Genomic DNA, 12,758 nt, shown 5'->3' on the forward strand with positions numbered 1-12,758 from the left:
CACACTGCAGCTGGCCCCTCCTTGGCTGTTTTCTGCTCCGCGTGGGGGCCAGAGAGTCTGTTTTGAATATTCATAGCTCCCCAGCAGGGAGGTGTCTGACGGAGGCACCCTGTCCACTCACTGCCCGGGACTGCCACAGCAGGACGGCTCTGCCCACCAAGGGAGCCTGCGAGCCCCGGGCCTCGGAGAGGGGCCCATGCAAGACCCCAGTATATGAAGCCGGACGATGGGGGGCGGACACTCCCAGCAGCCGGATGTGGCGCAGCGGCGCTACCTGCGAGGTACCTCTGTGCATGTATCACTGCGGGTGGCAGGGGCGTCTGGGCACCGGGCTCACCACGTGCACTCCGCGGGAGACACTTTGTCTGACAAGAGAACTTCGCTGATTGTTGGCTCTGCTCGGGAGCTAGAGGCGGGTGGCAGCATTGGCAGGTAGGCTTTGCCCAGGGCGGAGTACTGGCAATGTATTCGCATTGCAATGCAGGTGGCTGAGGAGGAACTTCAGAGCAGCCTCATAGGTGGGCATCGTTATGTGGTATAGGGACTCGAAGGGATACATTGCTGGACATAACACAGGTGAAGAGAGGCTGCAGCTGGGGTGGTAGAATACCACCGACATGCTGACACGGCTCGGTTAAATTCCTTCAGGCTTCACTCCAGGCGCTACAGAGGGGCTTTGCCGTGCTGGCTGCGGCTGTAGCCCATATAGCAATGCCTTGAGGCCAACTTTAGTGTCACAATTGGTACATGGGCATTGCTGGAATAGCGGCACTGCAGAGCAGGCGGGCATTGCCCGGTGAAGAGTGATGGGAGGAAGTTGCTGCTTCTGGTCGTAGTGCTAGCCTGGCAGCTCCATTGGCATTCTATAAAAGGCTGCAATTATTGAATTGGAGGCATTGCTTAAAGCTCCTGTTGTTTTTGGCTAAGCTGAGCAGGGCAGTAAGCGCTTTATTGAGGTGATTTATGTAGCACCTAGTCCTGCTTTCAGGCGCTGTCTGAACACCTCTAGTCACTGTAAAATGCAATCGAATGGAAATGGATATCGGAATATAATTGATGCACCTGTTTGCTATTCGTTTTGAAATAATATTCCACCCTGCCATCAGTACTTATCAACCTGGGCATTTAAATAGAGCGGTCAAGAAAATGAATTGCCTCTCGGCGCTTCAACCACGGGCGTGTTCCTGTTATTTAACCCCTTCGCTGCTAGGCCTTTTCCCCCTCCTGTGCTAAGGCTTTTTTTGGTGTTTTGGGGTAGTGCGCGCTTAGGCCCTTGTAACTTTTTGACCACATAAGGGATCCGCGCCAAATTTGCGTCCTTTTCTTCCAACATCATGGGGATTCTAAAGGCGCCCAGGGTTTGTGGATTCCCTTGGAGGGGTCCCAGAAATTAACCAAAATATAGTGTTTTTTTTGTTTTTTTCAGAAAAATGGGAAAAACGGGCTGCAAATGAAAGCCTCTGGCTTTTTCCCTGAATATGGTATCAAAAAAGGGTTTGTGGGGCTGAATTCTCCATTTTCTCAGCTTTTAGGGAATGACAGTGTTTTGTCAGAGAACCGAAATTTTTCACTCAGTTTTGGCATTTTTCTGGGACATAGCCTATTTTTGCTATTTTTAGAGCTTTCCACCTCCTTCCAGTTAATGGTAGAAATGAGTTTGAAAGCAATAATGGATCCTGGAAAGCTTTACATTTCCGAAAAATAGACAAAATTCTGAATTCAGAAAGGGGTCATTTGTCTAAATCCATGAAGGGTTCGTTATAGAAACTAACAGTTAGATATTGGAATATTTGAAAATTTGTTGAAAACAACGGCCTTTTGTCTCAACGTTTTCACCTATAACTTTCTCTAATTTTGACAGCTCTTGGAAAGCAATATACCGTTACATCCGTTAGACCTTCCTGGTTGTGGGGATATATGGGACTTGTAGTTTCACCAAGAACCCGACGAACCCAGATCCAAAAACTGAGCAGCAACTTGCAATGGTATTTTTTCATTTACTGGGTATAGTGCACTTTGTCTTGGAAAATGTACACATGGAATAATCTGCATGAAAGACACCTATGTATGTATGAATTGGGTACAAATTATAGAGTTCAGAAACAGTATATAATTGCACATTTTCAAAGTTGGGAATACTCATACTAGCATGAGAATTATTGGTCATTTTTCATAAAGTTTTTTTTTCTACACAATATCTTTCATTCAAAGGGAGAAATGCAAGAAAGCTCAATTGGTAATAACAGTTGATTTACAAATCTGAATTACCCCAAGTGTCCCGATAAAAACGGTACCTCACTTGTGTGGGTCGGCCTTGTGCCTGCGACAGGAAACGGCGCAAAATGCAACGTGGTCACACCTAAATTTTGCAGTTACAAATTGACCCTTTTTTGGCAAAGTGCCTACCTGTAGTTTTTGCACCCTAGTTCTTCCGGCACCTAGGGAAACCTAGCAAACCTATACATTTTTGAAAAGTAGACACCCAGGGGAATTCAGGATGGGATGACTCGACTGCCTACCACCAGGTTTTGTTACCCAGAATCCCTTGCAAAGCTCAGATTTTGAAAAAAAAAACACATTTTCCTCACATTTCTGTGGTGGAAAGTTCTGGAATCTGCGTGGATCAACAAATTTCCACCCACCCAGCGTGCCCCCAGGTCTCCCGAAAAAAATGGTACCTCACTTGTGTGGGTCGGCCTTGTGCCTACCACGGGAAACGGCACAAAATGCAACGTGGTCGCTCCTCAATTTCCCAGTGAAATCTTAAGCTCTTTGGACAAAGAGACTACCTTTTGTTTTTGAGCCGTAGCTCAACCAGCACCTAGGGAAACCTAGCAAACCTATACATTTTTGAAAACTAGACACCCAGGGCAATTCAGGATGGGGTGACTCGTCTGCCTACCCCCAGGTTTTGTTACCCAGAATCCCTTGCAAACATAAATATTTGACCAAAAAAACACATTTTCCTCACATTTCTGTGGTGGAAAGTTCTGGAATCTGCGTGGATCAACAAATTTGCACCCACCCAGCGTGCCCCTAGGTCTCCCGAAAAAAATGGTACCTCACTTGCGTGGGTAGGCATAGTGGCTGCGACATGAAACCGCGCAAAACGCAGCATGGTCGCATCTCAATTTCCCAGTGAAATTTAGCACGATTCGGACAAAAAGACTACCTTTTGTTTTTGCGCCGTAGCTCTGCCAGCACCTAGGGAAACCTAGCAACCCTATACATTTTTGAAAACTAGACAACCAGGGCAACTCAGGATGGGGTGACTCGTCTGCCTACCCCCAGGTTTTGTTACCCAGAATCCCTTTCAAACAAAAAAATTTGACCAAAAAAACACATTTTCCTCACATTTCTGTGGGGGAAAGTTCTGGAATCTGCGTGGATCAACAAATTTCTACCCACCCAGCGTGCCCCCAGGTCTCCCGAAAAAAATGGTACCCCACTTGCGTGGGTAGGCATAGTGGCTGCGACATGAAACAGCGCAAAACGCAGCATGGTCGCACCTCAATTTCCCAGTGAAATTTAGCACGATTCAGACAAAAAGACTACCTTTTGTTTTTGCGCCGTAGCTCTGCCAGCACCTAGGGAAACCTAGCAAACCTATACATTTCTGAAAACTAGACACCCAGGGCAATTCAGGATGGGGTGACTCGTCTGCCTACCCCCAGGTTTTGTTACCCAGAATCCCTTTCAAACAAAACAATTTAACCAAAAAAACACATTTTCCTCACATTTCTGTGGTGGAAAGTTCTGGAATCTGCGTGGATCAACAAATTTCCATCCACCCAGTGTGCCCCCAGGTCTCCCGAAAAAAATGGTACCTCACTTGCGTGGGTAGGCATAGTGGCTGCGACATGAAACAGCGCAAAACGCAGCATGGTCGCACCTCAATTTCCCAGTGAAATTTTGCACGATTCGGACAAAAAGACTACCTTTTGTTTTTGCGCCGTAGCTCTGCCAGCACCTAGGGAAACCTAGCAAACCTATACATTTCTGAAAACTAGACACCCAGGGCAATTCAGGATGGGGTGACTCGTCTGCCTACCCCCAGGTTTTGTTACCCAGAATCCCTTTCAAACAAAAAAATTTGACCAAAAAAACACATTTTCCTCACATTTCTGTGGGGGAAAGTTCTGGAATCTGCGTGGATCAACAAATTTCCATCCACCCAGTGTGCCCCCAGGTCTCCCGAAAAAAATGGTACCTCACTTGCGTGGGTAGGCATAGTGGCTGCGACATGAAACAGCGCAAAACGCAGCATGGTCGCACCTCAATTTCCCAGTGAAATTTTGCACGATTCGGACAAAAAGACTACCTTTTGTTTTTGCGCCGTAGCTCTGCCAGCACCTAGGGAAACCTAGCAAACCTATACATTTCTGAAAACTAGACACCCAGGGCAATTCAGGATGGGGTGACTCGTCTGCCTACCCCCAGGTTTTGTTACCCAGAATCCCTTTCAAACAAAAAAATTTGACCAAAAAAACACATTTTCCTCACATTTCTGTGGTGGAAAGTTCTGGAATCTGCGTGGATCATCAAATTTCCATGCACCCAGTGTGCCCCCAGGTCTCCCGAAAAAAATGGTACCTCACTTGCGTGGGTAGGCATAGTGGCTGCGACATGAAACAGCGCAAAACGCAGCATGGTCGCACCTCAATTTCCCAGTGAAATTTAGCACGATTCGGACAAAAAGACTACCTTTTGTTTTTACGCCGTAGCTCTGCCAGCACCTAGGGAAACCTAGCAAACCTATACATTTCTGAAAACTAGACACCCAGGGCAATTCAGGATGGGGTGACTCGTCTGCCTACCCCCAGGTTTTGTTACCCAGAATCCCTTTCAAACAAAAAAATTTGACCAAAAAAACACATTTTCCTCACATTTCTGTGGTGGAAAGTTCTGGAATCTGCGTGGATCAACAAATTTCCATCCACCCAGTGTGCCCCCAGGTCTCCCGAAAAAAATGGTACCTCACTTGCGTGGGTAGGCATAGTGGCTGCGACATGAAACCGCGCAAAACGCAGCATGGTCGCACCTCAATTTCCCAGTGAAATTTAGCACGATTCGGACAAAAAGACTACCTTTTGTTTTTACGCCATAGCTCTGCCAGCACCTAGGGAAAACTAGCAAACCTATACATTTCTGAAAACTAGACACCCAGGGCAATTCAGGATGGGGTGACTCGTCTGCCTACCCCCAGGTTTTGTTACCCAGAATCCCTTACAAACATAAAAATTTGACCAAAAAAACACATTTTCCTCACATTTCTGTGGTGGAAAGTTCTGGAATCTGCGTGGATCAACAAATTTCCACCCACCCAGCGTGCCCCCAGGTCTCCCGAAAAAAATGATACCTCACTTGCGTGGGTAGGCATAGTGGCTGCGACATGAAACAGCGCAAAACGCAGCATGGTCGCACCTCAATTTCCCAGTGAAATTTTGCACAATTCTGACAAAAAGACTACCTTTTGTTTTTGCGCCGTAGCTCTGCCAGCACCTAGGGAAAACTAGCAAACCTATACATTTCTGAAAACTAGACACCCAGGGCAATTCAGGATGGGGTGACTCGTCTGCCTACCCCCAGGTTTTGTTACCCAGAATCCCTTGAAAACATAAATATTTGTCCAAAAAAACACATTTTCCTCACATTTCTGTGGTGGAAAGTTCTGGAATCTGCGTGGATCAACAAATTTCCACTCACCCAGCGTGCCCCCAGGTCTCCCGAAAAAAATGGTACCTCACTTGCGTGGGTAGGCATAGTGGCTGCGACATAAAACAGCGCAAAACGCAGCATGGTCGCACCTCAATTTCCCAGTGAAATTTAGCACGATTCGGACAAAAAGACTACCTTTTGTTTTTGCGCCGTAGCTCTGCCAGCACCTAGGGAAAACTAGCAAACCTATACATTTCTGAAAACTAGACACCCAGGGCAATTTAGGATGGGGTGACTCGTCTGCCTACCCCCAGGTTTTGTTACCCAGAATCCCTTACAAACATAAAAATGTGACCAAAAAAACACATTTTCCTCACATTTCTGTGGTGGAAAGTTCTGGAATCTGCGTGGATCAACAAATTTCCACCCACCCAGCGTGCCCCCAGGTCTCCCGAAAAAAATGGTACCTCACTTGCGTGGGTAGGCATAGTGGCTGCGACATGAAACAGCGCAAAACGCAGCATGGTCGCACCTCAATTTCCCAGTGAAATTTTGCACGATTCGGACAAAAAGACTACCTTTTGTTTTTGCGCCGTAGCTCTGCCAGCACCTAAGGAAACCTAGCAAACCTATACATTTTTGAAAACTAGACACCCAGGGGAATTCAGGATGGGGTGACTCGTCTGCCTACCCCCAGGTTTTGTTACCCAGAATCCCTTGAAAACATAAATATTTGACCAAAAAAACACATTTTCCTCACATTTCTGTGGTGGAAAGTTCTGGAATCTGCGTGGATCAACAAATTTCCACTCACCCAGCGTGCCCCCAGGTCTCCCGAAAAAAACGGTACCTCACTTGCGTGGGTAGACATAGTGGCTGAAACAGGAAACGGTTCAAATCGTACGGTGGTGAATTTACATTACCTTATTGCAAAACTACCTTGATTTTGGGGGGGGGGATCTGAATTTGTGGCCCGGGGCTCGGTGGTATTCTTTGCAAAGTAGCAAACCTAAACAGTTCTGAAAACTAGACACCCGGGGGAGTCCAGGGAGGTATGGCATGCATGGGTCCCCCAATGTTTTCCTACCCAGAACTCTCTGCAAACCTTAAAATTAGGTAAAAATGGCACTTTTCCAAACTTTTTGGCGTGGGATCGCCGTGCCGGCAAAAAAGTCGTACCACCCTGTGTTCCCCTTGTTCTCCCGAGTAAAAGGATACCTCACTTGTGTGGGTGCCCCAAAGCAGAACACCCCAAAAATGAATTTTGAAAAAAGTAGTTTTTACTCATATTTACGTTTCACAAATTAAGCACCCCAGCCTAAGTCACTTGCCTTTGGCCCACCCACACAAGTGAGGTATCATTTTACTCGGGAGAACAAGGGAAACGCTGGGTGGTAGGACATTTGTTCCGGCAGCGAGATCCCACCCAAAAAAGTATGGAAAAGTTGGTTTTTGGACCAAAATTTCAGGTTTGCAGGGGTTTCTGGGTAGGAAAACATTGGGGGACCCACGCATGCCATACCACCCTGGACTCCCCCGGGTGTCTAGTTCTCAGAACTGTTTGGGTTTGGTAGTTTCCAAAGATGCCTGCCAAGCCCCGGGCCAAAAGCTCAGGTGACCCCCTCAAAAAATAAGATTATTTGGCTAAAGGTAATGTTTTCGTCTCCACAGTATGAATTGGGCCTTTTCCTAAAGCAGCCGCTATGCCTACCCACGCAAGTGAGGTACCATTTTTATCGGGAGACCTTGGGGAACGCTGGGTGGGAGGTAATTTGTGTGAGCCCAGTGATGCCACGCTTTCCCACACTAAAACGTGTGAAAAAAAAAGATTTTTTCCAAGCAAAAAATGAGGTTTGCAAGGGATTCTGGGTAAAGGAACGTTGGAGGATCCACGCAAGCCATACCTCCTTGGAAGCCCCCGGCTGTCTACTTTTCAGAAATGTGTGGGTTTGGTAGGTTTCCCTAGATGGCTGTCTCGCACGGGGCCAAAAACCCGGGTAACCCCTCTTGCAAAAGCTGGTGGACATGAATTCTCCAGCTTTTGCAAGAGGGGTTACCTGGGTTTCTGGCCCCGTGCGAGACAGCCATCTAGGGAAACCTACCAAACCCACACATTTCTGAAAAGTAGACACCCGGGGGAGTCCAGGGAGGTATGGCATGCGTGGGTCCCCCAATGTTTTCCTACCCAGAACTCCTTGAAAACATAAAAATGTGACCAAAAAAACACATTTTCCTCACATTTCTGTGGTGGAAAGTTCTGGAATCTGCGTGGATCAACAAATTTCCACCCACCCAGCTTGCCCCCAGCCCCCAGGTCTCCCGAAAAAAACGGTACCTCACTTGCGTGGGTAGACATAGTGGCTGCAACAGGAAACGGTTCAAATCGTACGGTGGTGAATTTACATTACCACCTTGCAAAACTACCTTGATTTTGGGGGGGGGGGGGATCTGAATTTGTGGCCCGGGGCTCGGTGGTATTCTTTGCAAAGTAGCAAACCCAAACAGTTCTGAAAACTAGACACCCGGGGGAGTCCAGGGAGGTATGGCATGCATGGGTCCCCCAATGTTTTCGTACCCAGAACTCTCTGCAAACCTTAAAATTAGGTAAAAATTGCACTTTTCCAAACTTTTTGGCGTGGGATCGCCGTGCCGGCAAAAAAGTCGTACCACCCTGCGTTCCCCTTGTTCTCCCGAGTAAAAGGATACCTCACTTGTGTGGGTGCCCCAAAGTAGAACACCCCAAAAATGAATTTTGAAAAAGGTAGTTTTTACTCATATTTACGTTTTACAAATTAAGCACCCCAGCCTAAGTCACTTGCCTTTGGCCCACCCACACAAGTGAGGTATCATTTTACTCGGGAGAACAAGGGAAACGCTGGGTGGTAGGACATTTGTTCCGGCAGCGAGATCCCACCCAAAAAAGTATGGAAAAGTTGGTTTTTGGACCAAAATTTCAGGTTTGCAGGGGTTTCTGGGTAGGAAAACATTGGGGGACCCACGCATGCCATACCACCCTGGACTCCCCCGGGTGTCTAGTTCTCAGAACTGTTTGGGTTTGGTAGTTTCCAAAGATGCCTGCCAAGCCCCGGGCCAAAAGCTCAGGTGACCCCCTCAAAAAATAAGATTATTTGGCTAAAGGTAATGTTTTTGTCTCCACAGTATGAATTGGGCCTTTTCCTAAAGCAGCCGCTATGCCTACCCACGCAAGTGAGGTACCATTTTTATCGGGAGACCTTGGGGAACGCTGGGTGGGAGGTAATTTGTGTGAGCCCAGTGATGCCACGCTTTCCCACACTAAAACGTGTGAAAAAAAATGATTATTTCCAAGCAAAAAATGAGGTTTGCAAGGGATTCTGGGTAAAGGAACGTTGGAGGATCCACGCAAGCCATACCTCCTTGGAAGCCCCCGGGTGTCTACTTTTCAGAAATGTGTGGGTTTGGTAGGTTTCCCTAGATGGCTGTCTCGCACGGGGCCAAAAACCCGGGTAACCCCTCTTGCAAAAGCTGGTGGACATGAATTCTCCAGCTTTTGCAAGAGGGGTTACCTGGGTTTCTGGCCCCGTGCGAGACAGCCATCTAGGGAAACCTACCAAACCCACACATTTCTGAAAAGTAGACACCCGGGGGAGTCCAGGGAGGTATGGCATGCGTGGGTCCCCCAATGTTTTCCTACCCAGAACTCCTTGCAAACCTTAATTAGGTAAAAATAGCACTTTTACAAAAATTTTGCCGTGGGATCGCCGTGCCGGCAAAAATGTCCTACCACCCAGCGTTCCCCTTGTTCTCCCGAGTAAAAGGGTACCTCACCTTAACAGAGTTACTCAAAAGACAAACATTCAAGCACGGCTATCTATTCCTCAAAGACACACACATACAGGTTGGATTTGGCACGAGGGCGAGTGATGGTTCAGTATATAAAATTTTATTAACAAGATATTTCAAAAAAATGAAATGCTCTGTCAATAAATAAATGCATAAAAACCGAACTAGTGACTCGCAACTCGTGAGCTGTAAAGCCACGACAAGGCACCAACCGTTTTACAGGCCATTCACGCACCTTTCATACCTGATACAAACAAGACCACTGACACCATCTGGAATAAAAGCAACACATTACAACAATCACAATAAGGGACAAGGTACACCCTAATGCAGAAAGAGAAAAAAAACAATTATTACTGCACACCCATCTAATCCGCAAGCACACACACATACTGGTTGGATTTGGCACGAGGGTGAGTGATGATTCAGTACATACAATTGTATACACAAGTAATTTCACAAAAATGAAATACACTGTGTATAATTGCAAGTATGATAAACTGAACCACTGACTCACAGCTCGTGAGCTGTAAAGCCACGTCAAGGCACCAACCTCTTTACAGGCCATTCATACACCTTTCGTACGTGTGACACATTCAAAACATTCACACCGCCAGCCGCGGACCCATCACATTTCAACACTCACACCAGCAAACAGCGCCATTCAAGGGCCCATCACTTTCACACGCCCACATTTCTGACACTGGAACTACACAAATTGATGGACTGCGTGGAGTGTCACTCAACAAGCAGTGTGTGCAGTGACCAACAGAAAGTAACTACTCACACACCGCCAGCCGAGCGCCAGTCCACCCACACCACCAGCCAAGCACCAGACCATGCACACCGCCAGCCAAACACTCAGCGCACACCACCAGCCAAGCGCCTCTCCACGCACACCGCCAGCCAAGCACCACTCCGTGCACAGACAGCTAAACACCGCTCCACGCACACCCTCCAGCCAAGTACCACTCCGCAAACACCACCAGCCAAGCGCCACTCCACACACACTGCCAGCCAAGCACCATTCCACACACACTGCCAGCCAAGCAGCACTCCACACACACCGCCAGCCAAGCACCACTCCACACACACCGCCAGCCAAGCACCACTCCACACACACCGCCAGCCAAGCACCACTCCACACACACCGCCAGCCAAGCACCACTCCACACACACCGCCAGCCAAGCACCAGTCCACACACACCGCCAGCCAAGCACCACTCCACACACACCATCAGCCAAACACCACTCCATGCACAGACAGCCAAGTACCACTCCACGAACACCACCAGCCAAGCGCCACTCCACACACACCGCCAGCAAAGCACCACTCCGTGCACAGACAGCCAAGCGCAACTCCACACACACCGCCAGCCAAGCACCAGCCGGCGCACACCACAAACACATTTAGAATTCTTTTTTTGAAAATGACACTAAACAAATGGAAATACCTACAAATCAGGTAACACAAATTCTTAAAATAAAAACTTTGCACTAATGCCAATCCTTGAAACAAACTAAAAATGTTTTACAGAATGCAGACCAAGCAATTCACTTTACAGCTCAATCAAACTCCCAATAGTTCTTTTGCGTGTGGTACGATTTAAAACAAGCTGACATACACAATGCAGGCTTAGAAGGACAGTCAGGACAGTATATACGAGACTCCTTCCGCACGCCTCTTCGCCAACAGACTCTGCATCTTCTAGTCGGAAAGTCTCTAGCAGTAGTGGAAGGAATAGATTCAGGAAAGTGGCGATCTTGCAATCTAGCCACTTCCTCCACCACTCCAAATCTAGGAACACTTGCCTGCTGCACAAGTACAAGGCTGCCTATTATAGACTCCTGAAACTTAAGAAAAGTCATCTTCGTCCCAGGACAAGACTTCTGGTACACAACGAAAGCATTAAATGATGCCAAGTGGAACAGATGGATAGCCAACTTCTTGTACCAAACGTAAGCCTTTCGAAGAGCAGCATAAGGTTCCAACCTCTGATCTACTCTGTCAACACCACCCATGAACTTATTGTAAGCTACAATGCACACAGGTTTGCGCACTTCAGCACCCTGACCCCAAACAGGCACAGGTACAGTACTTTCATCGTGGATAGTAGTCAGCATGTACACATCTCTCTTGTCTGAATACTTCACAGCTAAAAGCTCCCCACATCGCAATGCCGTAGACTGTCCCCGCACAAGCCTTTTGCAAACAAGTTCCTTTGGGAAACCTTTACGGTTACTGCGCATTGTGCCACAAGCAACAGTGCCCACTTTGGCCAACTCCTTGAACAACTGCACACCAGTGTAGAAGTTATCTACATATAAATGATGGCCTTTGTTAAATAATCCTCTACCTAGTTCCCACACAATTTTCTCAGTTACTCCAAAAGTAGAAGGACAACCGGGAGGGTTAATGCGGGACTCCTTACCAGTGTACACCCTGAAATTGTAGACATATCCAGTCTCACTGTCACACAGCATATACAGTTTGATTCCATAGCGTGACCTCTTACTAGGAATGTATTGCCTAAAAACCAAGCGGCCCTTGAACAACACCAAAGACTCATCCACTGCAATTTCTTTACCAGGGACAAAAATCTCAGAAAAACGATCAACAAAGTGATCAAGGACAGGCCGAATTTTAAACAAACGGTCACAATCAGGGTGATCGCGTGACAACGCTAAACTATTATCAGCAAAATGCATCATCCGAAGAAGAAGCGTATACCGATCACGACTTATGACTGCTGGAAATACAGCTGTTACCATCAAGGGACTAGTGGACCAATATGAAGTAATTGATGACTTCCTTATCAAGCCCATCAAAAAAGTTAATCCCAGAAACTTCTTCATCTCTTCAACATTGGTGGGAGTCCACCGGATTGCTCTACAATAGGGCTTAAGGCTGGCACTGTTGGCCCTCAAATATTGTTCTGCATATAAATTGGTTTGCTCAACAATCTTTTGCAAAAACACATCGTCAAAAAACAACTGAAAAAAATTAATTGGCAGAAAATTCTCTGTATTCACTCTACACCCAGGAACACCAGTGAACTCTGGCAATGCCGGCTGCACCAAGCCAGGGGGAACCCAGAGGCCATCCCTATCAACGGGGGGAGCAGCCACCCCAGCCTGCAGCACCGAAACATCTTGCTGCTGTTCTCCAACGGGAAGCCTAACAGCCACAGATACTTCTGGCTGCACAACACCAACAGAAGACGTAGCATCCCCAGAGGGCTCTTCCTGCACTACACCAACGGGAAGCCCAGCAGCCT

At 47.3% G+C, this 12,758-nt stretch overlaps 1 protein-coding gene across 3 annotated transcripts in view; it reads left to right on the forward strand.

Moving 5' to 3' along the window:
• Positions 1-12,758, forward strand: part of NIBAN3 (niban apoptosis regulator 3) — a 143,357-nt gene continuing 130,599 nt past the window's right edge. For 2 of the 3 annotated variants that reach the window (XM_078681223.1, XM_078681229.1), the window contains exon 1: positions 1-281. In XM_078681223.1, the coding sequence (XP_078537349.1) occupies positions 227-281 (55 nt within the window). In that variant the 5' untranslated portion in view covers positions 1-226. Of the gene's footprint in view, positions 282-313; positions 433-12,758 lie in introns of those variants that run through there. The other variant, XM_078681238.1, reaches the window with a different exon arrangement.

Source organism: Lissotriton helveticus, chromosome 1_1 (genome assembly GCF_964261635.1).
Source record: "Lissotriton helveticus chromosome 1_1, aLisHel1.1, whole genome shotgun sequence".
Lineage (NCBI taxonomy): Eukaryota > Metazoa > Chordata > Amphibia > Caudata > Salamandridae > Lissotriton > Lissotriton helveticus.